General features: G+C 46.2%; 6 protein-coding genes across 10 annotated transcripts; all 6 read left to right on the top strand.

Annotated features, from left to right (window-relative positions):
* On the top strand, window positions 210–1,990 carry LOC8064168 (probable calcium-binding protein CML9). Of its 4 annotated transcripts, XM_021446754.1 has the most exons (4): window positions 210–550; window positions 637–720; window positions 875–1,297; window positions 1,398–1,990. In XM_021446754.1, the coding sequence occupies exons 3-4, from the start codon at window positions 1,222–1,224 to the stop codon at window positions 1,775–1,777; spliced, it is 456 nt and encodes a 151-aa protein (XP_021302429.1). In that variant the 5' UTR covers window positions 210–550; window positions 637–720; window positions 875–1,221; the 3' UTR covers window positions 1,778–1,990. The 4 variants fall into 4 exon arrangements, with proteins under 4 accessions (XP_021302429.1, XP_021302428.1, XP_021302427.1 ...); XM_021446753.1 differs by having other exon boundaries at window positions 637–1,297; XM_021446752.1 differs by having other exon boundaries at window positions 210–562; window positions 637–1,297.
* LOC8077035 lies at window positions 2,136–3,425 on the top strand. Its single transcript, XM_002441251.2, has 3 exons — window positions 2,136–2,738; window positions 2,832–2,948; window positions 3,046–3,425. The coding sequence occupies exons 1-3, from the start codon at window positions 2,388–2,390 to the stop codon at window positions 3,121–3,123; spliced, it is 546 nt and encodes a 181-aa protein (XP_002441296.1). The 5' UTR covers window positions 2,136–2,387; the 3' UTR covers window positions 3,124–3,425.
* Window positions 7,690–12,754, top strand: LOC8064166 (histone-lysine N-methyltransferase, H3 lysine-9 specific SUVH1). The gene is made up of 3 exons (XM_002441250.2): window positions 7,690–7,871; window positions 9,169–11,266; window positions 12,422–12,754. The coding sequence occupies exon 2, from the start codon at window positions 9,189–9,191 to the stop codon at window positions 11,211–11,213; it is 2,025 nt and encodes a 674-aa protein (XP_002441295.1). The 5' UTR covers window positions 7,690–7,871; window positions 9,169–9,188; the 3' UTR covers window positions 11,214–11,266; window positions 12,422–12,754.
* On the top strand, window positions 13,526–16,866 carry LOC8064165 (UV radiation resistance-associated gene protein). 2 transcript variants are annotated; one of them, XM_002441249.2, is made up of 6 exons: window positions 13,526–13,909; window positions 14,017–14,223; window positions 14,326–14,491; window positions 15,412–15,611; window positions 16,105–16,332; window positions 16,455–16,866. In XM_002441249.2, the coding sequence occupies exons 1-6, from the start codon at window positions 13,724–13,726 to the stop codon at window positions 16,566–16,568; spliced, it is 1,101 nt and encodes a 366-aa protein (XP_002441294.2). In that variant the 5' UTR covers window positions 13,526–13,723; the 3' UTR covers window positions 16,569–16,866. The 2 variants fall into 2 exon arrangements, with proteins under 2 accessions (XP_002441294.2, XP_021304093.1); XM_021448418.1 differs by having other exon boundaries at window positions 15,394–15,611.
* LOC8064164 lies at window positions 17,054–19,864 on the top strand. Its single transcript, XM_002441248.2, has 3 exons — window positions 17,054–18,091; window positions 18,199–18,417; window positions 19,166–19,864. The coding sequence occupies exons 1-3, from the start codon at window positions 17,957–17,959 to the stop codon at window positions 19,490–19,492; spliced, it is 681 nt and encodes a 226-aa protein (XP_002441293.1). The 5' UTR covers window positions 17,054–17,956; the 3' UTR covers window positions 19,493–19,864.
* LOC8064163 lies at window positions 22,152–25,184 on the top strand. The gene is made up of 2 exons (XM_002441247.2): window positions 22,152–22,677; window positions 22,986–25,184. Exon 2 carries the CDS (start codon window positions 23,007–23,009, stop codon window positions 24,882–24,884), a length of 1,878 nt encoding a protein of 625 aa, XP_002441292.1. The 5' UTR covers window positions 22,152–22,677; window positions 22,986–23,006; the 3' UTR covers window positions 24,885–25,184.

Genomic DNA, 26,479 nt, shown 5'->3' with positions numbered 1-26,479 from the left:
AATTGAGATGTAAATTGTTGAAGAGGGTTTTTTCTCGTTTTACTAAAAATAGTATGGATGTCAAAGTTATTTGCTAAATTGTTGGAGATGTTTTTAGCTTTTTTTATTATAATTTATTATTAGAAGATGCCACTAGTAGTTTGGTACTAAGATCGCTGTCGTCGCTGCTTTCTGAGTGAGTGAATGTACCCTCCTCCGTGTCATGTCCCTGAATGCACAGTCGTCAGCCAGAGCTTCAAAACCAAGATCGTCGACATGATGAAAAGAGCCGGCAACGGATCCCACCAGGTGTCTGAAACCATGATCGCCCAGGCCATGAAGCCGACGAAAAACACCACACACACACACACACAGCATGGCCGATGCATCCAACAACAGCAGCTTTATGCTTACGCACATGGACTTTCGAGGGTCCACCGCAGACAGCTCCTCCTCCTCCTTGCTCAGCCGGTGACACCTTTCTTCACATGTACGGGGTCGGAACTTGCCTTCGACGATATCTTCCCTGAGTTCCTCCAAGCCTTCAACTGAAAAGGGCTCCGCGGCGGCGGTGAGTTCACGGGTGAGTCGTTTTTTTTGGAAGGCCCGAGGAGGGGCGCTGTCTCTACTAATTATTCATGAACGAATCATGAGCAGGAAAAGCCAATTAGGTATGGTGACAGCCTGCCAAGCTGGCTGTTGAACCAAGTTGGCCTTCGCAGATGACAGGGGAGAATAAGAGTTAAGCTTTTGATTCAGCTCCTGTCTTCTGCTTCTAATACTGCCTATCATTACCTGTGCTTTTTCCGGCTTCTGTAGTCCTAGTGGATTCCTTTTAATACTACAATTGCCAGCTGCTGGATCTAGATTGATTATTGCTAATTGCGATGGTTAGGTGAGGATCATGGCGGCAGCATGGCCTGTCTTTGCACTGCACCCACATTGGATCGCTCCAGAGGTGGATGAGACGTCGCTTTTGAGATAACTGGGGTGCCGCCACTAGATTGATTAAGTGCGGTGCACCGATGATAGGTCATTGTTTCGTTATTTTCTGATGACCAAGGAAAAGATGTTCTGCCATTGCCAGTGCCAGATCGGAATTTGCTGTTCACTCTTCTGACCTGTCGAAATCGAGTCAGAATCAGAGAAAACTCGTCGTAGCATCCATCCACAGCAAGAGGAAGCGGCTGAGGTTGGAGGTGGAGAGAGAGTAGAGTAGAGTAGCTCGGGTGATCGAGCAACATGGCGGAGAAGCTGACGCCGGCGCAGGTCGACGAGTGCAAGGAGATCTTCGACCTGTTCGACGCCGACGAGGACGGCAAGTCACCATCCCATCCCATCCATCGTACTCCGATCCACCGAACCTCAACTGAGACGTCCTTCTTTGTTGCTCCTGGTGGCGGTGGGCATGCATGCAGGTCGGATCGCCGCAGGCGACCTCGTGACGGCGCTGCGGTCCCTGGGCCAGAACGTGGACGAGGCGGAGGCGCGGCGCTTCCTGGAGGACGCGGGCGCCGGCGCCGGCGCCACCATCGACCTCGCGGCGTTCCTGGCCTTGGCGGCGCGCAAGATGGGCGCGAGGCAGTCGGAGGAGCGCCTCGCGGAGTGCTTCGACGTGTTCGACGACGCCCGCACCGGGTCCATCCCCGCGGAGCAGCTGCGGCAGGTGATGGTGAGCCACGGCGACCGGCTCACGGAGCAGGAGGCCGACGCGATGCTCCGCGAGGCCGACCCGCAAGGCGAGGGCCGCGTCGAGTACAAGCAATACGTCAAGGTGCTGCTCAGGGACAAGAAGTGATCCCGTGGTCGGTAAATCCTTCGCCCGGCCGCCGGCCGCCGGTGGCCACGAGCCATTCATTTGGGGGGCCGGAGGAGGATGCCAACTTGATCTGCTCTTGATCGATCATGTACGCGTCCTACCAGATGCAGTGGCTAGTTGCTACCGCTTTCTTGAAGTTAAACATCACCAGTTCTGTAAGATATCTCCGATCACAGCTTTCATCAAGACCAACTCCGTTCGCCGTAGACCACCCATCGTCGTCACCCAGAGCGCCGGCGCCGGCGTTTTCGTTCAGGAACTCCGTGGCTGATGGCTGCTCTGGATATGGGCCTGGGCCACCAAAGCCTGTCATCAGACATTTTCAGGTGGGCTGGCTGGGCTGGACAGGCCGCAGATACCATTCTCGATCCCATTCTGACCTACGTCCTCAATGCCAGCCTGGCAGCCGCCACACGCCACGTCGTCCGCGTCCTAGCCACTCACGGCCGCGCGCGCCGTGCCCACCGACCGCCTCCTATCCACTTTCCCATCCGCCACCAGACCGCCAGCGGTCGGACTCGGACCACCTCTCAGTCTCGAGAGCGCCCGCGGAGCGGAAGGGAGGAGCTCGTCGCCGCGCTCGTCTCCAATGGCGGCCACAGCGCTGGCCGTCTCCACCTCCTCAGGGAGCAGCAGGGGCGGTCCGAATCCGAACGTGAGGCCTCACCAGGCCCGTCTCGCCCGTTCGCTCCTACTCGGCGGCAGGCCGTCGCCGCCGCGCCGGAGGCTGCGGACGGCCTTGGCCGCGTCGTCGGGCAAACAGAAGCCGAAGCCGCCGCCGGGCGAGGCGGAGGAGAAGGTTCCCGCGTGGGCCAAGCCCGGCGCGGAGGAGCCGCCGCCCTGGGCGCGCGAGGGCGGGGCCGCGCGGGGACCGGAGGAGGCCGGGCAGGTCCCGTTCTACGCCTACCTGCTCGCGTCCGCGATCACCGCCATCGCCGCGGTGCGTGCGCTTGCTGGAAAACCCCACTCTCCTTTTTCGCTGCCGGCAGAAAATCAGTCTTTACTGACGGAAACGAATCTGCATGGTCCACAGATCGGCTCCATCTTCGAGTACACCAACCAGCGGCCGGTGTTCGGGATCGTCGGCTCCGACAGCGCCCTGTACGCGCCGATCCTGGGCTTCTTCGTCTTCACCGGCATCCCGACCTCCGTACGTATCCCAGATATGCGCCGTGCTGTGCATGCCTCCCCATTGCAGCGCCTGCTCTGTGGCTGACTGCAGAGTGTCCGTGATTTTTTTTTTTCAGGCGTTTCTGTGGTTCAAGGCTGTGCAGACGGCGAACAGAGAAGCCGAGGAGCAAGACCGCAGAGACGGATTCCTGTGAAGCGGTGAGAGTGACTCCGCCGGCACACTTTGCCGGCGCCGTCGTGTACAAGAACTCGCACCGGAACGCCTGTGCACGCAGCGTCGGCCGTCCTGTGACGTTATGTATGTGTCACATTGTCATTGTATTGTAGAATTGGAGAGAGCAGAAGGATTTACGGCGGAAATCAGAGAAAGGGATAGACAGATAACGAGGAATTTTCTATATTCATGGAATAATATCTTGACCATCATCGTATGAGTGGAAAATATTTATATTTCTTTGGTTGGAAATCGTATAGTGTGTTATGCACTTGTATAGAATTGCTTCTTGCATCTTTTTGGCAGTAGTCCGTATGGCTCTTTATTTTGATACCAATGACATCATATATCCCTGTTACCATGTACATTGGATTCGTTGTTACTAACACCGAGCAAAATATGGTCGATCGCTAGTCACATTAATGGCTGTGTTTAAAATCTCAAATTTCAGCTGTGAAAATGGATGGTACCAAAACTGTGGTAAACTTTAAAGTTGTCTGTGTCTATTATCAGCACGTGGTGTGCGTTTTTGGGTTTGTTGTGTTTATCGTTGGCGCTGCTGGACAACCGGGGTCTTCATGCTCTGAAAATGAGGGGAAAAAAAGCATCCTTTTTTACTCCCTTTGCCTTGTTTGACAGCAGCACCGGGAGGCCGTGAGCATTCCTTTAGCCGTGTCCAATGATAAAGTCTCGAAGACAGCTGCTGCATTGAGAAGGCTCTTTTTCTTGTATATATATTTGTAGAATCGCAAGATAAATATCTCTGTGAAATGCTAAGAAAAGTTATTTTCGGCCTCTTTGGTTCAGCACCTAAGAAAAGTTGCTTGGTCAGGTAGCAATATGCTATCAATGTTAAGTGTCTAACGGTCAGGAACTTACTTGCTAGGTTGCGAACCAAACAGACCCTATAGTCAACTGCTCAAATGGCATTGAGGTCCTCCATCTATGAAGGAACATAATTCAAGGTCTAGATTCTCAACATAATTTTCAACTTTGACTCATGGAGTGTTCGGCTCACTAGTCCTGGGTTTTGGGTGCCAAATAAAAGGACTAAACATGGTTAATTAATTTATGGGTAATAAAAGTTATTGGAGAATAATTGGTGGCCAAAGTTCACTGGCTCGTATTAGACCATAATTAGCTCATCTGCTCATGTTTAGCCCATCATCGCAAGATGTGCTAATTTTAGCATTTGGATACAAGCACTCCCTAAATTTATAGAAAAATAATATCAAAACTTATGACTCTAAATCATATACTATGAAAAAACTCCATGTCATCCATGCCCAAGAATTATGGTCGAGTTTAACCTCTTTCTGGCCAAGTCAGTCGCCCTCATGCTGTTTTTTAAATGGATGAACAACTTTTTAAAAAAGACTGAATTCGCATAGAAAACCATTTAATGGAGATAGGAAGAGATGGAAATTGATGACACTGACTGAATGTGCATAATGATTGAATCATTAGCACTAGCTAATTGCCTGTGTTATTCAAGTGGTTCTGATCAATATGAATGCTGGGGACATTGGCTTAAAAGGAGATAGAAAAAACTGAAGCTGTCTGAGCTAAACTGCAGGGAAGGCGTTGTTCATGTTTCAAAGGTGTATGTCTTGAATCTTTTGCCATTAGATGTGCTTTTCAGTCCAGTAAAGACTTGATGCAAAGGAACGAACTGAAAGCTTGTCAGTTCTGTGATGACTTGCTGCAAAGATGCTAGTAGTTTCGTTTTCTCCCTTGATCGACTTGCTTCGAGTCTTTGGGCTGGCTGCTTTGTCGCTAGGAAGCAGGTGGGCAAGCAGTATCGCCGCGGTTTTGATTCTCTGGTACTGCTGGTGGGGTCGATGCTGTGGAAGGAAAAAAATGGCCGAACTCAGTGCATCGCCGCGAGTAGGGAGGAGGCGCTGCAGTCGGGCTTGTCTGGTTTCCGTCGCCTAAGGACGTTGTTAGAGCTTTGTGCTTTTGATGGCTGTGTTAGCGGTTTGCTTCTCCTTTTCTTTTCTGTTTCAGTTGCTTTACTTCACTTGTTCGTTTCTCCCTCGGCGGTAACTTCCAATTACCATTGTTGTTTACAACTCTGATTCTTCTTAATGAAAAACGTGCCTCAAGGCACGGTTGAGAAAAAAGTTTGACTTGGGGTAAATATGCCAGTTGTTCTTATTAGTTGATGGTTACAGTGTTTTCCCCTCTTCCAGGGAATAGAAATGACTACATATTTGCCCATAGAACACTCTACATTGCTAGTTTATAATACTTCGTATCCATGTTAACGAAGATTTTGGTCGAGATATTTTCGAACTTATTCACTTAGCTGATAAGTCATGGCTGAAGGTAGTACTCACTGATTTATTGTGAAAAAAATATTATTAAATAGCTGACTAACAGGCTATTTATTTTTTGAATCCACTGAAATCTCCTACATGTTGGCAATACATTCTACAATGATAGTGCTCGCACTCAAGAGTTGTTTTTTTTTGGCACAGATTCTTGTGATGTAGATTTGTCGTCTCTCAAGTTGGCTGGCACTAGTGGCAGTCCTCTCAAAAGATTCCGATTCCAGAGAGAACTTTAGGCCTTGTTTGGTTTTTAATTCCGCCATATCAAATATTTAAATACATATATAAAGTATTAATATACACTATTTATAAAACTAAAAACATAGCTAGAAATTAATTTGCAAAAAGGATCTTTTGAGTCTAATTAATGTATAATTAGACACTAATTACTAAATAAAACGAAAGAGTTACCATATCTGTTAAACTTTAATAACTCCAACCAAACACCCTTGGTTGAAAGCTGACCTTAACTTTCATGCTACAGGTACAATTCCATAGCATAATCTACGGTGCAAGTTTCGAGTCTCCCTTCTCTGTAGCTGACTAGCTGTGTGGACTGTGGCTCCTGTGCTAACCCTTGTTCCTTCTACATCACGAAGCTTTTGAGGTGGAGAGCTGTGTGTGACGAATCAAACAGTCAGCACCAGAAGGTAATGGTGGGACTATCGTCCAGTCCACCGTCCACGTCAGAGAGAAAGAGCCCAAATCACCTTTGATTTTGTTACGGACTTCAGGCAATTCTTAAGGCTGGTGCCTCGTCATCCTGTGTTGTGAACTCGTTGCTCTCCTGGCCTAGAGGTCCCCTTGTCAACCTGTGCTGTAATTGTGAACATGTGGTACAAAGAGAGTGCTTTTTCGTGGGGAGAGGCTAGAAAAAAATACTTTAGACATCATCTGAGCATCCTCAGCAGCAGAGATCAACTTGCTAGCTATACTCCCTCCATACTAATAATTAAGATTGTTGTAGACAGAATTTAGCATACCAAGTGTGATTAAGGGGCCTGTTTAGTTCACCCCTCATTAGTCACCTAAATCTAGTCCTATTTAGTAACTTTTCACCCAAACACAATGACTATATGTGACTAAATGACCTTTAATCCACTAGTCAACAAATTGTTGCTAAATGAGACTAAACCTCACCTTTTAGTCACTTTTCACCTAAACATCCTAACTAAAATGGACTAAAAGGCCTTTTTAAGTCATCCAAACCAAACATGGGCTAACTAAACTTTATGAGGAGGCAAACCAAACAGACTCTCATTAGGGTGCATTTTTTCTTTTTTCCATATCAAATAGGGTTGTAGGTATGATACATGCAACAAAAGTTGACAGCTGGAGTGGTTAGTGCATCCAAGCCCAAGGCGAGAGATCAAGTTTAGATCTTTTTTTTTGAATTTCGACACTATATCACTTTCGTTTTTATTTGACAAATATTGTCCAATTATGGAGTAACTAGTCTTAAAAAATCCGTCTCATGATTTACAGACAAACTGTACAATTAGTTTTTATTTTCATTTATATTTAATGCTGAATGCATGTGTCACAATATTCGATATGACGGAAAATCTTGAAAAGTTTTTAGTTTTTGGATGAAGCCCAAGTTTTGTGAATTTTCCCTCGGCGTGCGCGCACAAGAAACACGAATGCCCCTTAACTCCTGGTTTTATTTGTGCAAAGATTCCAAACCCCTAAAAAATTTTATTTATAGTATAGAGGGAGTATAGTTTTTTTGAAAAATAAAAACAATATATTAGGTATAGAAAATAGAAAACCTATATGTATTGTATATTATATATAGATACGAGTTTAGCTTTTCACAAGTAGTTATCTTATCTTTTCTCTTTACTTAATAATAGAACATAACTCTTTTAGTACTGTTGGACTTGTCCTCCCCCAGTAACCCTATTTGAACGGCGTAGATCAAGCAAGAGAAGCGTCAAAGAAGAGAAACAAGACGATGGTACGAGTAGACAAGCGATTTTTTTTAATCAATATATAGTGGAGCACTTTTGTAGACTAGTATTTGTTAGCTGAATTTTATGAAAAAATAAAGATATTTATACATCAATTATGTGGTCCTATACACAAATATCGTGGCTGGGAATGGTCGTTTTTTTTTGACAGAGATCGTATTTTTCAGGTCTAATAAATGAGCAGTGACGTAATAATAATAATAAAAAAAGAGCAGTGGCCCCGGACCGGAACCTTGACCCTGCGGCCATTTTTTGTTCTCCAGAAGACCAGAAGCTCGACCAAGTGCCCCCCGCATTCCTCTCTCTTTCTCCCCCTTTGTCTTGTGCGTGCCTGTCCGGTGGCGACGACTGGGCGGCCGCCGCCGCCCTACCTGCCGGCTTCCCCATCTTCGTGACCTTCGCCGGCAACGAGCACCCAGGAGGTACGCGCACCCCTTCTCTTCCGTTCCTGCTGTGCGAAACCGAGCACCCAAACCCTAGCTATTTTGTATTCGGATCTGATCTGAAACCGAGCACCCAAAACCCTTCTCTTCCATTCCATGGCATGCTCTCCCTCACCGCCGCGGCCTCCGTGAACGCCGTTGTGGCCCACGTGCTGCGAGCCCTCGGTGCTTGACCAGAAGATGTGGCTGAGGGCCGTGTTCAGGACCTTCCTCGCCGCCAAGCGCTGGCACACCTTTTCACACCTCAACACGGCAATGTTGCCGGGGAACATCTTGTTCCAGAGCATGCCGGCGAAGACGTTCCTCTGCTTGATCTCCCGTTCGTTGAACTCATTGAACACCTCCAAGAGCACGGAAACGTTGAAGATCATGGTGCCGTTAGCCTTCTCATTGAAGCCAAATATGTCAAGGCCGCGGTGCTGCAGTGCTAGAAGGATGCTGATCTGGAAGGCGGTGAGGTCTCGCCACATGGCTTTATTGATGAGCAGCACCGTGCAGCCGATGGACCATGAGCGCCCATGGTGTAGCGTGTGATGTTGATGGGTTCAATGGTTTTCTGGACGGGTTAATCCATCCCATTTGAAACCTGTATTGCGGTTTGGTCCAAGTTGATTTGGTGGGTTGAACGGTTTGGAACCAAACAATGAACATGCCTTCCAGTGGGAGACCACAGTCCATAAGACCATAACCACATTGAATTCACTAATAGTTCTATATTGGGAACTTCCCATTGCTGCTCCCACTTATTGGTTTTGTTGGTTTGGTTGGCGTGATGGTAGGAATCAGGAGTATTCGTATTGAATAGTGCAAGGCTACAAGGGCATGAGGTTTGCTTGTATGTGTCTGGTTTTGGCATGGTTATGGGTTATGTGATCATAATGGCTAATAGTTTTGTATTACATAGAGTTTGTGATAATCAATTAACAGTCTATTGACTTATGATAGAAAACAACGATTGTAGTAAGGAGCTCTAAAAAAATCCAACAATTATATTGGAATTTTCAAGTTTTTTAATTTGGCAAATTTTTGGTTTAAAAGTATACTTTGCCAACACATCATGCACTGAGAAACTATGCAAAGTAGTAGGTTGACAAAGGATGCTGGACTGTAAAATAGTGCTTGAAGCTCATGTGCTGATGACAGTAGCACACATTTTTTCCCTGGGATGCAGCTCAAGGGTTAATTTTGTTTACGCCAACCTGTTGAGGAGTCTTTGCTTACTCCATCAAGGATTTTCGTTGTCTTATGTTCACTAAGATTTTGCATTCTTTGGCAGGAATTTTCTATACATTTAAGATGTACAGGGCCTCGAATTTCGTACCTGATCCTAATCAGGTGCTCCTGGATGCCAAGCCATTAAGGTCTTTAGCTCCAATGTTCCCTGCCCCCATGGGAGTCAATGTTAATCAATCAAGTACACCACCATTGGTCTGTGTCACTCCAGTTGGTCAATTTCCAGCAGGGTTTGGTGCAGGGAACCTTCCCGCCTTTGGATCGTTCACTACTTTCAGTGCCACTGCAAATGGTGTTTCTTACACAGGCACCAGTGCTAATGGGGCCATTGATGCCACTCCTATCTCTGCATACAAGACAAGGACAGGCATATCACTTGGTGATGATGAGCTTTACTCGGGTAACCAAACTTTGGTAACCAAGCGTAAGAGAGGCCGTCCTCTTGGTTCTGGTCGTAATGGCCCAAATGGTAAGGTAAAGCGCCCTAAGCCCACATACAAGAATTTTGTTGCTGGCAAAGAGCTTGCCTTTCTGTCATCTTCATCCGATCCCAGGGAGATTGTGGAATCTGTTCACATGGCCTTTGAGGCACTCCGGCGAAGACATCTGCAGATGGATGAAACACAGGACGCTAGCAGACGTGCTGACCTGAAGGCTGGTGCCATCATGATGGCCAGTAACATCAGGGCGAATACGGGCAAGAGAGTAGGAACTGTCCCTGGAGTTGAAATAGGGGATATTTTCTATTTCAGGATGGAGCTGTGTGTCCTTGGATTGCATGCACCTAGTATGGGAGGCATTGATTACATGACTACTAAATTTGGAAATGATGAGGAATCTGTAGCCATATGTATCGTCTCTGCAGGAGGTTATGAGAATGAGGATGATGACACAGATGTGCTGGTGTACAGTGGTCAAGGGGGAAATAGTAGGAATACTGAGGAGAGGCATGACCAGAAGCTTGAGAGGGGTAACCTAGCTCTTGAGAGGAGTTTGCATAGGAAGAATGTGATAAGGGTTGTACGTGGCTTCAAGGATCCATTTTGCCTAACTGGGAAAATTTACATATATGATGGCCTCTACAAGATTCATGAGTCCTGGAAGGAGAAAACAAGGTCTGGTATCAATTGCTTCAAATACAAGCTGCTGCGGGAACCTGGACAGCGTGATGGAGCTGCATTATGGAAGATGACTCAGAGATGGATAGATAATCCTGCTACCAGAGGCAGGGTTCTACTAGCTGATCTGTCATCTAAGGCTGAAGCTTTGCCAGTTTGTGTTGTCAATGACGTAGACCATGAGAAAGGACCTGGAGAATTCACCTATACTAATCAGGTCAAATACTCGAGGCCTCTCAGTTCTATGAAAAAGTTGCAGGGCTGTGGATGCCAGAGTGTTTGCCTGCCTGGTGATGCCAGTTGTGCTTGTGGACAGCATAATGGAGGTGATTTACCCTACAGTTCATTAGGATTGTTGTCATGCCGCAAACCGATTATCTATGAATGTGGTGAATCTTGCAACTGTTCTATAAATTGCCGGAACAAAGTGACCCAAAAAGGGTCCAGGCTACATTTTGAGGTCTTCAGGACTACCAATCGAGGCTGGGGTCTTCGCTGCTGGGAACCTGTTCGTGCTGGTTCATTTATATGTGAGTATGCTGGTGAGGTCATTGATGAGCTCAGAGTTAATTTGAATGATTGCGAAGATGATTACATTTTTCAAACTGTATGCCCTGGTGAGAAAACTTTAAAATGGAATTGTGGACCTGAAATGATAGGTGAAGAAAGCACATATGTATCGTCTGATGAATTTGAGCCACTGCCTATCAAGATAAGTGCAAAAAACATGGGAAATGTCTCTCGTTTCATGAACCACAGTTGCTCACCCAATGTCTTCTGGCAACCAGTTCAATATGATCATGGAGATGATGGACACCCACATATAATGTTCTTTGCGCTGAAACATATTCCACCAATGACAGAACTGACTTATGACTATGGTGTTGCTGGAGCTGAATCTAGTGGTCCAGGTTCTCGTAGAACGAAGAACTGCATGTGTGGATCACAAAACTGCCGGGGATTATTTTGATGGGTTTGAAGACTTGCTCTCTGTGGTTAATCATGCAAATAACTTTCTGCTAGGTAGGTTCTTTTCCAGATTGGTTTATTTTTTTTTATCACATGTGTTTATTCCTTTTTATGAACTAAATGAGCAAGATATAAAGTGGAATCTGCCTTTATACTGTTTAATCATGACATGGAAATGTTTAGAAATAAATATATCATTTTGTAGTTTATGGAGTGTTGTAGGCTTGTAGCACCTCTTTTCTTTATTAAAAAAATCAGCATGAAACTCAAAGCATGTTAGAAGAAACAAAAGCATGAATTTTTTTTAAAAAATAAATATTTGCATGTATCTTCACCCTTTTGATTTATCATAATCTATCTGAAAAGGGTGCAACTTTAGATTTGGTTAAAGCCAAACTATTTAAATTTGACTAAATATATAGACAGTAGTATCAACCATTCTGATTTCAAATAGGTACAGATAGTAGTATCAAAAATCATGATTTCAAATAGGTAAAGTATGAAAATGTACTCGATGATGAATCTGATGATACTTATTTGATACTGCCTCTGTCCCAAATTATAAGACATTTTGACATTTATAGAACATAGTTTTTACTATGTATCTAGACATAATGTATATCTAGGTGCCGAAGCAAAAACTATGAATCTAGAAAAGCCAAAACGTCTTATAATTTGGAATGGAGGGAGTATATCATAAATGTTAAAAAATGGATCGACCAAGCACTGTAGCTTGAAGTGCACTTATTTTGGGTTGGAGAGAGTATGTCAGAATATTTCTGTAGGTTTCATGTTGAGTAAGCTGAGAAGAACAAGTTTGGAAGTTTCCATGTGTATTTTGTTCCTGAAACAAAGCCACCCTGCATGGTACACCGCAAATGCTGATTGTATACAACATGTTGCTCCCTAAAGTAGTTTTCTGACTCATTATAGCTGTCATTCATGAAATGATGTCTTTTGGCACAGAATCAAGCATTTATCTTCCCTGAGCACCATTTTTGCTTTTATGTTTGTATTGAATAAGTTAATTTTGGAGATGGGCATGTAGGGGGAGTGATGTTTTAAACTATTTCAGTGGAAATTGCTGCACATGTTGTCTGTTCTTTGCGCAGCATTACACTACTATGTTCAAGTTTTAACTTGTACAATTTGTTGGTGGGTGAAATCTGTCTGACATCTTACTCTGGTGTATTATTATTTCTTTTACAGATCCTTTCTATGAGAGCAAATTTAGTCTCCGGATGATATAATAGATGATGCCAATTGCCATGTGTACTGTGAAGACAGTAAGTCGCCGAACTGTAGAATTTCTGTCCCCTGCACTGCATGGTGGTGGTTTTCCCACCATTTGCTCAGATGTTTATGGGGGCGTGGATAGATGTATTGCTTCTGTTAATCTTGTCCACCAATTGCACTGCCATTTGTAGACTTGTTATCAGCCCTGTTTGCGCTGGACACCTGGTTGTTAGTTGTGACTCCTTGGATCTGGTCATGTAAATTAACCTGGTTTAGGATCATGTTGCTTTGGACTCGAAATTTTCTGCTTCCCTTGCCCGTTTCGTGTGGTGCATTGTGGCCTGTGTTTAGAAATGTTCAGGTGTATGCTGAGTAAGGATGCAGTTGATACAATACAATTCGGAACCAGGTTTCATTGTGGGCGCCAGCGAATGGAATCTGATGCGAGAGGTGCAGCTGGTGACCTCGTGGGAGCCAGACAGCTTCTGCCTTCTGATGCTTCTCCGGTTTGGCTGTGTGACTGTGTCCCAGTACCGCCGCGGCTTCTCCTGTGACGGTCAAGCGGTTGCCCGTGTAGATTTAGCTGAAAGCGATATCCGAATGTACGAGGGGGGAAATCCGCATCTCCGGCAGCGTTGTCGTCGGCGTCGACGTCGACGCAGCCGGGCACGCGCGTCCCTCTCACATCACCTGGCCATCTGGCATGCAGCATCATCATGGATTCATGGTTGCCGACGAGCGTGCATCGTCCCCAGCCAGCCACGAGAAGCATTCTGGCAGAACACTGTCCGGCACATCATATGGTCATAACTGCGAGACCCGCGGTCCCCGCGCGTGCGTACACGAGTCCCGCCCCGGCCCCGGCCCCGGCCGGACCCGCGGCCTGGACTGGGCCTGGCCAGCTCGTCCGCGGCCGGCCCTCTGCGCCCCTAGGCGCCGTCCCGTCCCGTTCCCCCGCGTCCGCGTCGCGTTGCGTCGCCGAGACAAACTCTCGAACCGGCCGGCAAACCCACGTCCCACGCATCGGCATCGCATCGCAGTCACGTTCTCCAACCACTCGCTTGCGCCCTCCGCAAGACCGCAACGCGCCGTGACGCCACCACCGATTTTCGCTTTTCCGACTACTGTTTCCGTTCCGCTTTCTGAGTTGGCGCTGGGCGAGCCTCGGTCTCGACGGACGCAGCCGTCACCGGCCATGGCCGCCGCCGCCGCCGCCGCCTGTTCTCTTCCCCTCCTCCGCCACGCGTCATCATCCGCTGCGACAGTAGGGCCGCGATGAGTCCGGCGGTTCGGGTGGGGAACCCGCGCGCGCCCGGTCCGGGTGCCGCGGTGGTGGCGGAGGACGAGGAGGAGGCGGCGGCGGCGGTCGCGTGGCGGGAGCTGCGCGGTAAGGCCGCGGAGCTGGCGGCCGCGGCCGAGGAACGGGCGATCCTGGCCCGCCGCATCGAGGCCGCGCTCCAGGTGCGTCCGTGCCGCGCCCGCAAATGGCTTGAGCCAATCGCCCCTGCTTCTGCCACGACGTGGTTCGATTTATTTATTATTGTTCATGTGGTTTGGCGCTCGGGTAGGTGAGGAGGGAGGCACTGCGCCAGGCGGAGGAACTGGACGAGCTGAGGCAGAGGGTGGACCTCCAGCAAGCGCGTTTGGAGGCGGCCGTCATCGGCAGGAGTCGGGCGCTCGATGGGGTGGAGCGGGGGAAGGAGCTGCTGCAGGAGCAGATCGAGCGGGTGCTGCCGCTGTCGAGGGCCCTCACCACCGCGCACCAGCGAGTGCAGGTAATATGAGCAATGCGTCTGCGCGACGCAAAATGCTGCGAGATTGGATTGAGCCATCGTGGGTAGCTGCATTTTATCCATTAAAGCGTCTGCTGATTGCAGGAAGCCAAGGAGGCATTGTCGGGAGACAAATTCAGACTTAAGGATCTGCAGAGGCTGCTTAGGACGAGGCAGCAGTGCATGGTTAGCCATGTTGCTGGTTTGTATCCTGTGAAAGTCTTCCATGATCTTCCAAGGCATGCAGAAAACCCTTGTGATGATACTAATGGTGAGAATCCATTACTGCCATGCCTCTCTTCAAGAACAATGTTTTATCTTTTATGGTACATGCATGATTTTAGTGTGCATGCCTCTTTGAGAGATTAAAAAAAAATATTATAACCAAATAGTTTCTTCGCCTTCTGACACATGATAAGCTGTATTACCAACTTTATTCAGTAGCCTCAGTCTGTTATTAGCTTTTGAAGTGAGCAATAATGCAATATATTTCCTTGTGGATAGTGTTAATCGATATATTATTCATGCCAATTGAAGAATGGAAGTGTTTACATTTCTAGTCCATGACGAATACCTCATCTCTGATTTTCTGCTCTGACCACCTTGGCATCCATGCCTTTGTTGGTAATCTAGTTCAGTGTCTGATATGCTATTCTAATTGGAGGCATGGCTCTCTGCACCCCAAAGATTGGGATAACTGAACAGCTCCTGCTGGGTGGAGGAATTTTGTCGAATATGAGTCCTATAAGAACTTTTTTCCTATGTGTCCCTTCGGAACAAATGATTGGACATCCTAAAATCCTACAAAACATAAATTTCCTATGCAATGGCTCAGTCCATAGAATTTTGGAGAAAATTAATGTGAGGTCGAACTTCTGTTTCTATCTCTCTCTCCTTAAATTCTCATGTTGTATCCAATTGTTTTGTTGGAATTTTTCTTGAATTATAAATTCATGTAGGAATCAGGATTGAAATTAGCAACCAACCTTAATTCCTGTGTTATGCATTCCAAAGAGCTCCTCATTCAAAATTGCATCTCAGTTCTTATACAATTTTGCTTGTGACATTCCTGTTTAAGGATCTATGTTAAACGTCTTCATGGTGCATACTACAAGAGAAATTTAGAATGAGGGGTAATGATTCCTAAATCGCCTTTTCAAACCATTTTATGAGATGGCAGAACAATTTCAGGGGAGCATGGAACACTTCCAGAGGAAAATGGAACGTTTTCAGGTGGAAACGGAACACATTTACCCACCATTATCAAATCTCCACAAGCATGTGGCTGGACATTCTTTGGCTGGGACATTATGAAGCATAAAATGAAGCAGAAAAGTTACAGGAACAAGGAGCTTCAGAGGTCCGCAGCTGTTCTGGGATACGCAGCACATGTAAGTTTTTCCTATGAGGTATTTCTTCTGTGCAGTATAAACATCCCTACTTAGGCTACATTTGGAATGCAGGAATTTCATAGGAATCATGTAAGAATTTCACAGGAATCAGTTTAATTTCACAGGAGGAAAAAAAATCCTGCAATCCAAAGGGGCCCTTGGTTGTCATGCTCATGCTGAAAGGATAAAATATAAAACAATAATTTTCACTATCAAACCTTATATTGCTTTAGAAGCAGAATATGCTATAAAATATATCACTGATTGTAGAAAAGATCAATTTAAGATAATTCAGTTTTCATATATTAATTTGCAATGTTACAACTTGAGTATTGTAGTCTAAAGTTTTGGGCTGTTGCAAATCACAGCATTAAGTATCCATAAAGCATAAACAATGATAGGAGTACAATTGTTTCTGCCTATTCGTGATACTTAATGCGATCACAAGGGTTAGAAACTCAGAATCACTTCTTGCTTATTTATTTGTTTGTAGGCAGTCTTGCTCATAGCTTGCTATCTTGATGTTCCCCTCCGATATCCCTTGCGCTTTGGAGGATCCCGATCTTATGTGAGTGATCGCTTGCCTTCAGCTGATACAGCATCGGCTGGTTTAGCAAGTACCAGGAACACCAAATCACAACTAACAGAGTACCCCCTTTTCCTGGAATCCCAAGAAGACGACTCCACTAGTGCCTCCTATGCCATTTATTTGTTGCACAAGGTGTGTATTCCCCAGTGAATCCTGTACCATAGCTGCTATTTTTCTGACGCAATGCTGTTTGATCTGGTCTTGGATGTGCAAAATCTGAGACTGTTACTTCCATTTTTCACGTGGATGATTAGGATACGGAGCAGCTTCTGAACTATGTTGGAGCAGAGAGCTGTGGAAGGCACGTGTTTGGTAACCTGCGAGAACTTCTTAGGATCATACAGTCTGATGAGTTTGTGTACAGATGATGGATCCAGTCCACGTGGTTTTGGAGTGCTTATGGTGTAGAGGTGTTATACAGATGTAAGTAGGTGTTTTTCTTTTCTCTTCCTATTCTTTGGAGTGATTCTTGCCCTCTTTCGCTGCGCTAGGTTTTTTTTGTATGTGCAGGAAATAGGCAATTAGGTTTTTCTAGAGAAATGAAATGTACTCACACATATGGTTTCTTGCATCATCTCATTCAAAAAAAGATGGTCCAATCGAAAGCCTTACGACCACTGTGTCTGTCTCCTTGATAAGCAACTGATTGAAATTTAGATTATCCAATAAGTCACACTTTTTGATAATTGGATTCAAGTTCAACAACTCATATTCAATTTAGTTTGTGCTATGTTGTGCTGTGAATTGATGCTCTGCTCTAGTGACTGAGAAGTAAGACACATTACTGCGTTTTGTAACCCAGTTGATATCGGACCCTTTTTATAGGTTTTGTTCTGTTTTGGTTCGATTGCAGCTCCGATTGTCTACGAATCTGTTAACATTTTTTTCTTTTGAATTTTCTAAGATAAGATCTGGGCTATGAGTTTTTGCTATGATCGGTAGTACTTGCTGTAGCCTTAGCTCTAGAGTAGAAGTGCAGCCGAGCATTCCCTTTGCACAAGTTTGTGCTCTATGCCTCTATTGTATTGAAATGTACAAGTATTTATATACCTTGAATTCACAAACTAGGGAGCAAAACTAATTTGACTCTGGATTGTAGCCATTTTGTACAATTTTTCACTACACGGTATGTATGGGCCAGCACGTCAAGTGAAAACAATAGAAAATAGACACAAGAAAAAACAAGAAAAGATGAAGGAATCTGGTGGGAGAAACAGGGAGAATGTATCAGGTAAAAATAGTCCATATTTTGACAATGGCGTAAATTCTCTTAAAAAAACATAACAAGGAATCTGGTGGGAGAAACAGGGAAAACGTGTCAGGTAGAAATAGTCCATATTTTGACAACGGTGTAAATTCTCTAAAAAAACATAACTGATGCTTTACGAAACTTGGCAAACCAATAAAAGTGCTTTGGTAAAATTCGAGTTTATGCGCGAGTCAGTTACTCAGTTAAGAAGGCAAGGTGCTAGAGTTGTTTAGCATTTCAGAATAAAAAATGTGTTGTTTACCACAAGTTTATGACGATTTACCAGATTATAATACCCAGAAGAGTTAAAAAGAGACGTGGATACAAAAAAAAAAAGAGAGAGAAACAGATACGTGGGTCCTGCACTCCTGCTTCCATCCATCTCCGAACCTCTTCCCCTCTATCTATAAAGGCAGCCATCTGTAAATAATTCCCCACACCGCCCCGGTCAAAATCAAACGCTCGGTTGCTAGAGTCGAGTCCCGCCCAATTCCAAAGCACTCCGCCATGACGAAACCCACCGCTGGCTTCCAGACGCCGCGCCCTTCCTCCCTTCGCTCCTCCACCGCTGGCGCCCGCTCCGCCGCAGCGAAGCTCGCGGTCGCCAGCGCCGTCCCACGGGACCTCGCCTCCAGCACCAAGGTAATAACCCCAACGAGCAATACGCTTATAGCCCACCTTCTCTCTCACCCCCTCGCAGCCGTATCTCACCTACTAACTCGGCCTCGTCCTCTTCCTGTGCTGATCAGGTGGTGCGCAAGTGCCTGGACTACGACGGCGACACCATCCTCCCTGCTACCGCAGCCCCCACGCCGCCGCTGGATGACGTGCTGGAGGACGGCCTCGCACTTCCGCTGGACCTGCCAGACCCTGAAGTCTCCGGCGACTCCTCCTCCTCCTCCTCCTCCGTCATCTTCGCTGCTCCGGATGACGCGGTGATAACTTCCGCCGACTCCTCTGTCACCGAGGTTGGGAATTGGGATATCGACTCGTTTCAATTCGAATTGCTCTGAATGTTTGGTTAGTGTGCTGTATACGAATTTCGGATGCGGGTCGTATTTATTTTTCCGTTTGATCGGTGCTACTGCAATATTCGTGGTCCTTGTACCATTTGAATTTGAGTTCCATCATCTTCGCTGCTCCGGATGACGCGGTGATAGCTTCCACCGACTCATGTGTCACCGAGGTTGTGATATTGACTCGTTTCAATTCGAATTGCTTCTGAATGTTGGTTAGTGTGCATGCGAATTTTGGATGCGGGTCGTATTTTGGTTTTCCGTTTGATCTGTTCTACGAATTTGTTCTCGAGTTTAGCGTTTCAAATTTGGGAAATCGACCTGAAACCTTTTGATACAGGTCCTAATTGGTGCCTTGCCAGTTTCCGACGGGAATGCAGTTCTAGCGTCCGTTTTCAGATCTGCAGTCATCTAGTTCGTGGAGTTTTGAATGCGGGACCTCATCCGAGGGTCTCTGTTCGGATTTGGAATGTCGGCATTTGAATTTCAGTTCCTTCTCCAGTTCTACGTTCGAGACTCCGAGTTTTGAGAGTGGCACCGGAATTTTGGAAGCGATGGGATGAGGGATTAACCCCCTTTTGAGTGATTAATCTTCTGTTTTTGTTCTTTTTGAGTGATTAATCCTCTGTTTCTGTCCTTTTTGAGTGATTATAATGGAAAATTTTAAAAAATCTATCAACTCCTGTTTGTGAATCCACAGGTCGCCGCGCCCGCCGACTCCACCGCCGACAGCGACGCATCTCTCCCGGAACAAATCAAGTTCGTCATGTCCGAGCTGCATGCCGCCACCGGCCTCAGCCCGCGCTCCAAGCGCCTCCTCACGGCGCTCGCCGAGGCCGCGAACGCCGAGCTCACCCCCACGGCCACCACCGCCCGCCGCCTCCGTCGCGCCACCTTCTGGGGCAAGGTGCGCGTGGCGGTCCTCGCCGCGACGGTCACCACCGTGGCCGCCATCGACGTCGCGCTCGCCGCCTACCTCTACGCGCGCCGCGTCAACGACCGGTACCACGTCATGCCCCCCACCTGATCCCAGCACCGCACTCCGACCACCGCCGCCGCCGCCGCCCGTGCGCCTCGACCTCGATCGTCCAGACGAAACTGTGATCGCTCCCTCCGTGTTGTCCCTGCTGAAGTGCTGATTGTGCGACGTTTGCCCAGTATACGTAGGCACGTAGCGATGTTGCTGTTAAGAGTTAATGGCTGCTGCAATTGTTTAGTTCTAATTCTGGCTACTGATTTATGTTGCGAGTAGCGCATATTGCATCATTGTTAAGACATTAGCATTGGTGGTACCCTGGTATAGGTCAGAGATTCAGAGAAGTATGTTCAGAAGAGAGTAACTAATCGGTGTTGTGGTTCGTTTAAGGCCTTGTTTAGATAAAAAAAACTTTTTGGATTTTGACACTATAGCACTTTTGTTTTTATTTGACAAACATTATCCAATCATAGAGCAACTAGGCTTAAAAGATTCGTCTCGTGATTTACAGGTAAACTGTGTAATTAGTTATCTTTTTTATCTATGTTTAATGTTCCATACATATGTCGCAAGATTCGATGTGATGGGGAATCTTGTAAAGTTTTCGGTTTTTGAGTGTAGCTAAACAAGGCCTAATTAGCGGTATGAAATTGATCGCACTGTTCGGTATCATCGCCTCGTTGGCTAATTGTCAGAATGTCAGTGATCTGATAATATTCAAATCGGATGCTCCAGATATTTGCATTCGAGGTATAACATTCGTATAAGGTGACATTCTAGATCTAAATAAAATCAACTTTCTAAGTTTGGTTAAATTTATAGAAAGGAGTATCGACATTATCCAAATAGGTTCAGTATAAAAACATATACTATCTTCATTCCGAATTATAAAATATTTTATTTTTTCTAGATACATAAATTTTGCTATACATTTATATATATCTATGTCTAAATTTTGCTATACACAATTTGGAAGAGAAAGAATACTCATAAAGCATCATAAATATTAGAGAAATCATAATAAATACTAAAACCTTTTATTCCATTCAACATCCCCCTCCCAGCCCCGCGCGGCACACCTCTTTTTTAAAAAAATTATTTAGCCCCCTTGAAATGGACCAAAAAAACATAGGGACTTAAAAAGGGTTCAATTTCTATAGGAAAAAACACTATGATGTTCTTAAGAACAAAGAACGCTTCCGAACAAATCCTTTTGAACTTCATATGGATTGAACCATCTACACTTTTTCTGGAGCGCATGAATTTCACAGAGAAAAAAAACTAGAAATGGAAAAATTCTCACGATCAAAAGGACCTAAAGGAATTTTGGATCAAATTAAACACAATATTTTATTCCCTATGTTTTTCCTACATTGCTTTCAATGCATCTCTCTAAATTTTTGTTTGTTGTGAAATCCCGTAGGATTTGAAGGGTTATGATATTTCATTTCTATTTTTTTTTCTATTCCTCTAAGTTGTGTTTTGCAAATCTTTAGTTCGAAAGAGTGTGCAAGACCATGGACCTTATTTTTGTGTTCTGAGACCTGTAAGGAATGGATGGCATTTTCTGAGACATTTGTGGCATTTGTGTTCAAATCAAACAACGAAACATGATCAGGGACTGCGAGCGTGGCTCGTCCGGTCCCAGTGTCCAACTCCGCATAGCATTTCCAACCGTTCGCTTGCGCCCCGCACCGTGATGCCCCGAGATTCGGTTCAATTCCCTCTCCTCCCCTTCCGTTACTTTTCGCTTTAATATACGGCGATACATGCGCCTAATCGTCTACAAAATGTGTGTTTCAGGTTTCTCCTACGTACGTGTTTTGTCCTAGGCAACCCAGACATTGTGCAAATACCATGAATCAATGTCGACATCACAATTCTGTGACCCGATCGACACGATGTCCAGAGATTCTGGCACGGTTCTCACAAGGCCACAGTATTGAAACACGGGAAACTGGGCTTCATGATGCAAAAAAAAAAAAAAAAAACACTCCGAGTGGCATGGCTTTCCAGCCTGGCCTTGTTGCGTGACCATACTACCACTAATCTGCAGCTGGATCAGAGCGGCAAACCACAAAGCGGACTTTTTGAGTCTAAGCTCTTGATGTGCCTTCCTAAAGCCGGTGCATCGACTACTGATCTTAGCTGTGGCCATCATCATCCGCCGCACCACCACACGACACCGGCGGCGAGCCGGCGGCCAAAAGATGAGAGATGAGAGGCGAAAGAAGCTTTTCGGCGCCGTCCAGGATCCACCCACCACTGAATTCCTCCTGATCCGAAAAAGCAGCCAGCCGTAACTACATCAGGGTCTTGTTTAATTTCTAAAAAAATTTACAAAATTTTTCAGATTTCTCGTCATATCGAATCTTATAGTATATATATGGAGCATTAAATATAAATAAAAAATAACTAATTATATAATTTATTTATAATTTACGAGACAAATTTTTTAAATCTAATTAGTTTATAATTAGACAATATTTGTTAAATATACAAATAAAAATACTAAGGTATTTATTTTGCAAAAAAAATGAAACTAAAAAGCCCTGATGGTCAAGTCGGCGGATCCCCCAACCCCACCCACCCCACCCAGTCACCCACCGGCCACCGCCATGCCTCGGAGGCCAGACCAAACACGCGGGAAAACAACCCCACCACCCACGCCGATCCCCACTGTCCTGTCCTCTCATCTCCTCCCTCCCGGCTCCCGCGGGCGGCGTGGACGCACGTGCCCGTTGCCACCGCCAGGGGGGGTTGGTCCCTGGCGCGCGGGGTCCGCGCCTGCCACCTTCCCCCGCGGCCGTGCCCGTGCTCCCTGTTGCCAATTGCCATCGCTTTTGCCGGCGCGCCGCTCTCTCATTGAGCTTCCCTTTCCCTGTTCGGTATCCCGGACCCTGACGCCCTCCTGTTCCCGTATCTTTCTCTCTCTGCTCGGCCACCCGCCATCGCCATTGCCGCCCCCGCCGGCACTGGAAGGGCGCGCCAGCGGTGTGCGGCGGCCTTAGGCTAGGCTAGGCCTTCCCGGTGGTATTCCCTCGACCAACGGCCGACGAAACGAACGGTGATTCAGCCGAGGCGGCGACCCTCCTCGTGCCTTCGCGGCCCAGTTCTTTCTTCCTGACGTGCCTCTGGCGGTCTCCGCTCCGTCGCCGGTGACGCTCGCCTTGCCGCGTGGCGCTTCTCGCTTTTCCAGATCCCGGGCTCCGATCAGATCACCCGGCTACCTAAAGGTACGATTGGCCGATCGCTATGCTATCCGACTGCATCTCAAACACAAGGATCATGTAGATTTGTATTCTTATTTGTGCTTTGGCAGCTAAGAGCTAAGCATTGATACATACTGTTATCTAGGCATCATGAAAGCTGCAAATTAATATGTTCTGTTCACTTCATTTCGTTTTTTTTTTGTAAACGGTCGGCAGGAAATCTGCCGAACTTGTATTGATATAGAAGGAATGTTTACTTCATTTCTTGCTCAGCCTGTCCGATTCAGCGAGTTAATGTTGCTTCTGTGTTTCCATGCGCTGGGTTCGTGTAGGCAACCGCGAGAGGACAGGCCATGGGCGTTGTTGAGGTTGAGGCAAAGCAAGATGCTCGGTGCAGCATCAAGAAAACTCTAAGGTGCTCTATCAGAACGAGCTGGAGATGTGCGTATGAACATTGGGCAATATTCAGCCTCGTGCTGCTGCTCTATCTGCTGCACAAGTACACGCCGGGTTTCTTCGCTTTCCTGCTCTCCACTTCTCCGGTGATTATATGCACCAGCCTTCTCCTTGCCGTGCTGCTATGCCATGGGAGCGCACACCTTCCGGAGATCCATGAAGACCGGAAGGCTCCTGGACAAATTTCAGCTGGGAGCTCGTCCAGAGATGTTTGTGCTGAAGAACAACAGAGGTTTTCAGGTCCTACATTGAAGAAGAACATAAGCACAGAGGCAAGTTTTCGCAGAAGGGACTGTAACAATCATCCTGATCTGGGTGAAAATGTTCCTCTTCTGAAGCAAGTTTGTCAAGGGGATGGGAGACTCGAAAAATTTCACACTTCTGTTCCTTATCTGAAGCAAGAAGCTGCTACGGAAGAGTACATGAAGTATAATGCAGAAAAAGAGTCTAAAGGTGCATTTCCTAGCAAGGATGAGTATGCCAGTTCGTTCGATGACGTGCATTCAAGTGAGGATGTTAAAGTGGTGGCAAAACCAGATGATCAAGGGACAGTATCTACAGATGCACAGAGTGGTGAGGTGGCAGATATTTCACCAGACCATAAGGCTGTTGATGGAACACCAAGTAAATGCAAATGGGGTCGTGCATTTTCCGTGCGCCGGAGGAAGAAGCTTGCTGATATAAAGGTCGAGGCTATTAATTCTGTTGTGGACAACCAATTAGACCATTCTCTATTCTCACCATTCGATACATTTGGCAGCCATGATAACAGTTCATCAGGATTTGACCATGATACTGCAGAGAGACACTCTCCTGATGTTTCCATGACAGACAATTCTCAAGTACTTGATGAGACTGAGACAGGCCCTCCTTTGGGTGTTGATTGCTCTTGCCCTGATCCCATTACTACTGATGATTCAGACAATCATTTGAACATATATTCTCTGGATTCTCAACCACAAAGTGTTAACAGCGAAGTGGCTGACAATAGCAAGGCCAGAGATGATGGTGAGGAGAAGAAGGATGATGCTGGAACTGAGCCTGCACTTCTGTGGACAGCTGACAACGAGAAGAATGTCATGGATCTTGGGTACTCCGAAATCGAAAGGAACCGTCGGTTGGAGACACTGATGGTGAAGAGAAAATCAAGGAAAAACATACAATTTGATCCTGACAGCTTGGGCGGTATTTCAGTTTCAGCACGAAGGATGAACCCCTTTGCTGATGATGCAGAAATTCCAGGCTCGGCTCCTCCTATTCTGCATCCACGAGACAATGATCCCTTCGATTTCCTTACTGATGAGCAATCAGACGACAGTGGCCTCCCTGCACCCGATAATCTGGAACCCCAGAAGGATCCAATGCCAGTTCTTCATCAAGACGCGCTCTTCAGAAGGCACGAGAGCTTCAGCTTCGGCAGGCCGCCTCAGAGTCAGAGACACGGACTCAGCAGGTTCAAGCCATGCTTTGCCCCAGAGGAATCCAGCCTTGACGAAGCGAGCACAAGCAGTTTCCAGCGGCAGTTCAGTGACCGGAGCGTGTCAAGGCTGAGCGTCGTCTCCGAGTGCGACACGGTCTCTTCGGTCGGCGATCAGGAGCACAACGACCTCATCCGGAACTACATCCGCGGGGTGCGTGAATCATCGCCGAGCCTGCTAGGGCAGCAGGACGGCGGCGGCGATGGCGACGCCGTGTCTGTGTGTGCTGGAAACGAGTGCTCGGACGGGATCAGCAGCTTCGTGGACAATGAGACTCTGAATGCTGTCATCTGCTGATGATGATGTGTGGATAGATGAGCCCTTGGACTTCACTGCAACGAACTTTGATTTGTTGATCGTGGATGATGAAGAGCAGACGAGGTTGCTGTAGCCCTTTTATGTGTTCGTCGTTTCTTTTTGCCTGTGTTGCACTCGTCTGACGTACAGGGGGGTTGTATTCTAGTATACTTGGTACATTTGCACAGTACAAAACATACTGTTTTGCTGTATGTACATTCTCGCGTGTAGTTGCGTACTGTACAAAGGATCAGATGCTATAAAGGCTGAACACTTGGTACATTTGCACAGTACAAAACATACTGCTTTGCACATTATTGTATTTTTTTTTTCTTCTTGTAATACAGTGTGGACCTGCGCTACGTACCCGCGGTTTCGCCGTTCCCAGTTGAGAGCTGTGGAGTTGGAACTTGGAAACCCTTGTCTTGTGGGGAGATTTAGCATGGCGCCAAAGGAAATGGTAGTAGGCATTTCAGTAGCTTCTGCGCTAGCCGCTAGGAGTATACTCCATCCATGATCCATGGCATGCCAGTTGCTGCACGACACGCACTCGCTGTAGATGCCAAAAACTTTGGCTGCACAAGTCACACGGTTCAAGGAGGAACAGTGCAGCCGCGTGGATAGAAATGCCAAAAACGACCCAGGCCTTGTTTAGTTCCCAAAAAATTTTGCAAAACTTTTCAGATTCTCCGTCACATCGAATCTTTAGATGCATGCATGGAGTATTAAATATAGATGAAAATAAAAACTAATTGCACAGTTTGGTCGAAATTGACGAGACGAATCTTTTGAGCCTAGTTAGTCCATAATTGGACAATTTTTGTCAAATACAAACGAAAATGCTACAGTGTCGATTTTGCAAAAATTTTTGGAACTAAACAAGGCCCCAGACATTCATGTACGATGGATGCCGAACGCCGTGCTGCTGTGGTCTCTGCAGGCCCGGAGAAGAAATCTGAGGGACTTGCGTCATTTCGCGATCAGATTGTTCTTCAGCATAAAGTTTTGATAGCTTCTGCCAGTGGGCGCTCCATGACAAAGAAACCTTGTGTTAGGCCGGTCCCAAGCTACTCGTAGGGACGGACTCATCGGCAGATCACGGGGAAACAGAGACCGAGCTGGCCAAACTGGGTTTTAGAGAGAAGATGATGACGTCGGCTCGGAGATTGCTATCACCTGGTATTCTGGTAATACAAGGTTGGAGACGAGTACGGCCTAGATAGCGAAAATTTTTAGTTTTAACTATTGTAACACTTTCGTTTCTATTTGATAAATATTGTAAAAATCATAGACTAACTAGGCTCAAAAGATTAATCTCGCAAATTACAAACAAATTGTGCTATTAGTTTGTGTTTTCGTCTATATTTAATGTTTCTTGTATATGCATTCAAAGATCCGATATGATTAAAAATTTTTTGAAAGGCCGTACATCCATGATCCGATCGAGTGGCATCTGGCACCCCGGTTCGTTTGTTAGGATTAAAGTTTTTTTTTTTTTAAAAAAAAAGAAGAGCAGGAGGGGCAAGGAGCACCGACTGAAGATTTATTAATGAACACAAAAGTACAAGTTACAATTAAGTGACCAGAGTGAATCA

Source organism: Sorghum bicolor, chromosome 9, assembly GCF_000003195.3.
Source record: "Sorghum bicolor cultivar BTx623 chromosome 9, Sorghum_bicolor_NCBIv3, whole genome shotgun sequence".
NCBI lineage: Eukaryota > Viridiplantae > Streptophyta > Magnoliopsida > Poales > Poaceae > Sorghum > Sorghum bicolor.
Note: the sequence above shows the minus strand (reverse complement) of the source record. Positions and strands in the feature narration are given on the sequence as shown.

Excerpts from the sequence above, each read along its gene's own strand:
- LOC8064163 (XM_002441247.2), top strand. The coding sequence starts at position 23,007 with ATGGGCGTTGTTGAGGTTGAGGCAAAGCAAGATGCTCGGTGCAGCATC.
- LOC8077035 (XM_002441251.2), top strand. The coding sequence starts at position 2,388 with ATGGCGGCCACAGCGCTGGCCGTCTCCACCTCCTCAGGGAGCAGCAGG. Across the intron at positions 2,739-2,831 it reads CGATCACCGCCATCGCCGCG|ATCGGCTCCATCTTCGAGTA; the intron begins GTGCGTGCGCTT and ends CATGGTCCACAG. Across the intron at positions 2,949-3,045 it reads TCACCGGCATCCCGACCTCC|GCGTTTCTGTGGTTCAAGGC; the intron begins GTACGTATCCCA and ends TTTTTTTTTCAG.
- LOC8064166 (XM_002441250.2), top strand. The coding sequence starts at position 9,189 with ATGTACAGGGCCTCGAATTTCGTACCTGATCCTAATCAGGTGCTCCTG.
- LOC8064168 (XM_021446754.1), top strand. The coding sequence starts at position 1,222 with ATGGCGGAGAAGCTGACGCCGGCGCAGGTCGACGAGTGCAAGGAGATC. Across the intron at positions 1,298-1,397 it reads GTTCGACGCCGACGAGGACG|GTCGGATCGCCGCAGGCGAC; the intron begins GCAAGTCACCAT and ends GCATGCATGCAG.
- LOC8064164 (XM_002441248.2), top strand. The coding sequence starts at position 17,957 with ATGACGAAACCCACCGCTGGCTTCCAGACGCCGCGCCCTTCCTCCCTT. Across the intron at positions 18,092-18,198 it reads ACCTCGCCTCCAGCACCAAG|GTGGTGCGCAAGTGCCTGGA; the intron begins GTAATAACCCCA and ends TGTGCTGATCAG. Across the intron at positions 18,418-19,165 it reads CCGACTCCTCTGTCACCGAG|GTCGCCGCGCCCGCCGACTC; the intron begins GTTGGGAATTGG and ends GTGAATCCACAG.
- LOC8064165 (XM_021448418.1), top strand. The coding sequence starts at position 13,724 with ATGAGTCCGGCGGTTCGGGTGGGGAACCCGCGCGCGCCCGGTCCGGGT. Across the intron at positions 15,612-16,104 it reads TTCTGGGATACGCAGCACAT|GCAGTCTTGCTCATAGCTTG; the intron begins GTAAGTTTTTCC and ends ATTTGTTTGTAG. Across the intron at positions 16,333-16,454 it reads CCATTTATTTGTTGCACAAG|GATACGGAGCAGCTTCTGAA; the intron begins GTGTGTATTCCC and ends GTGGATGATTAG.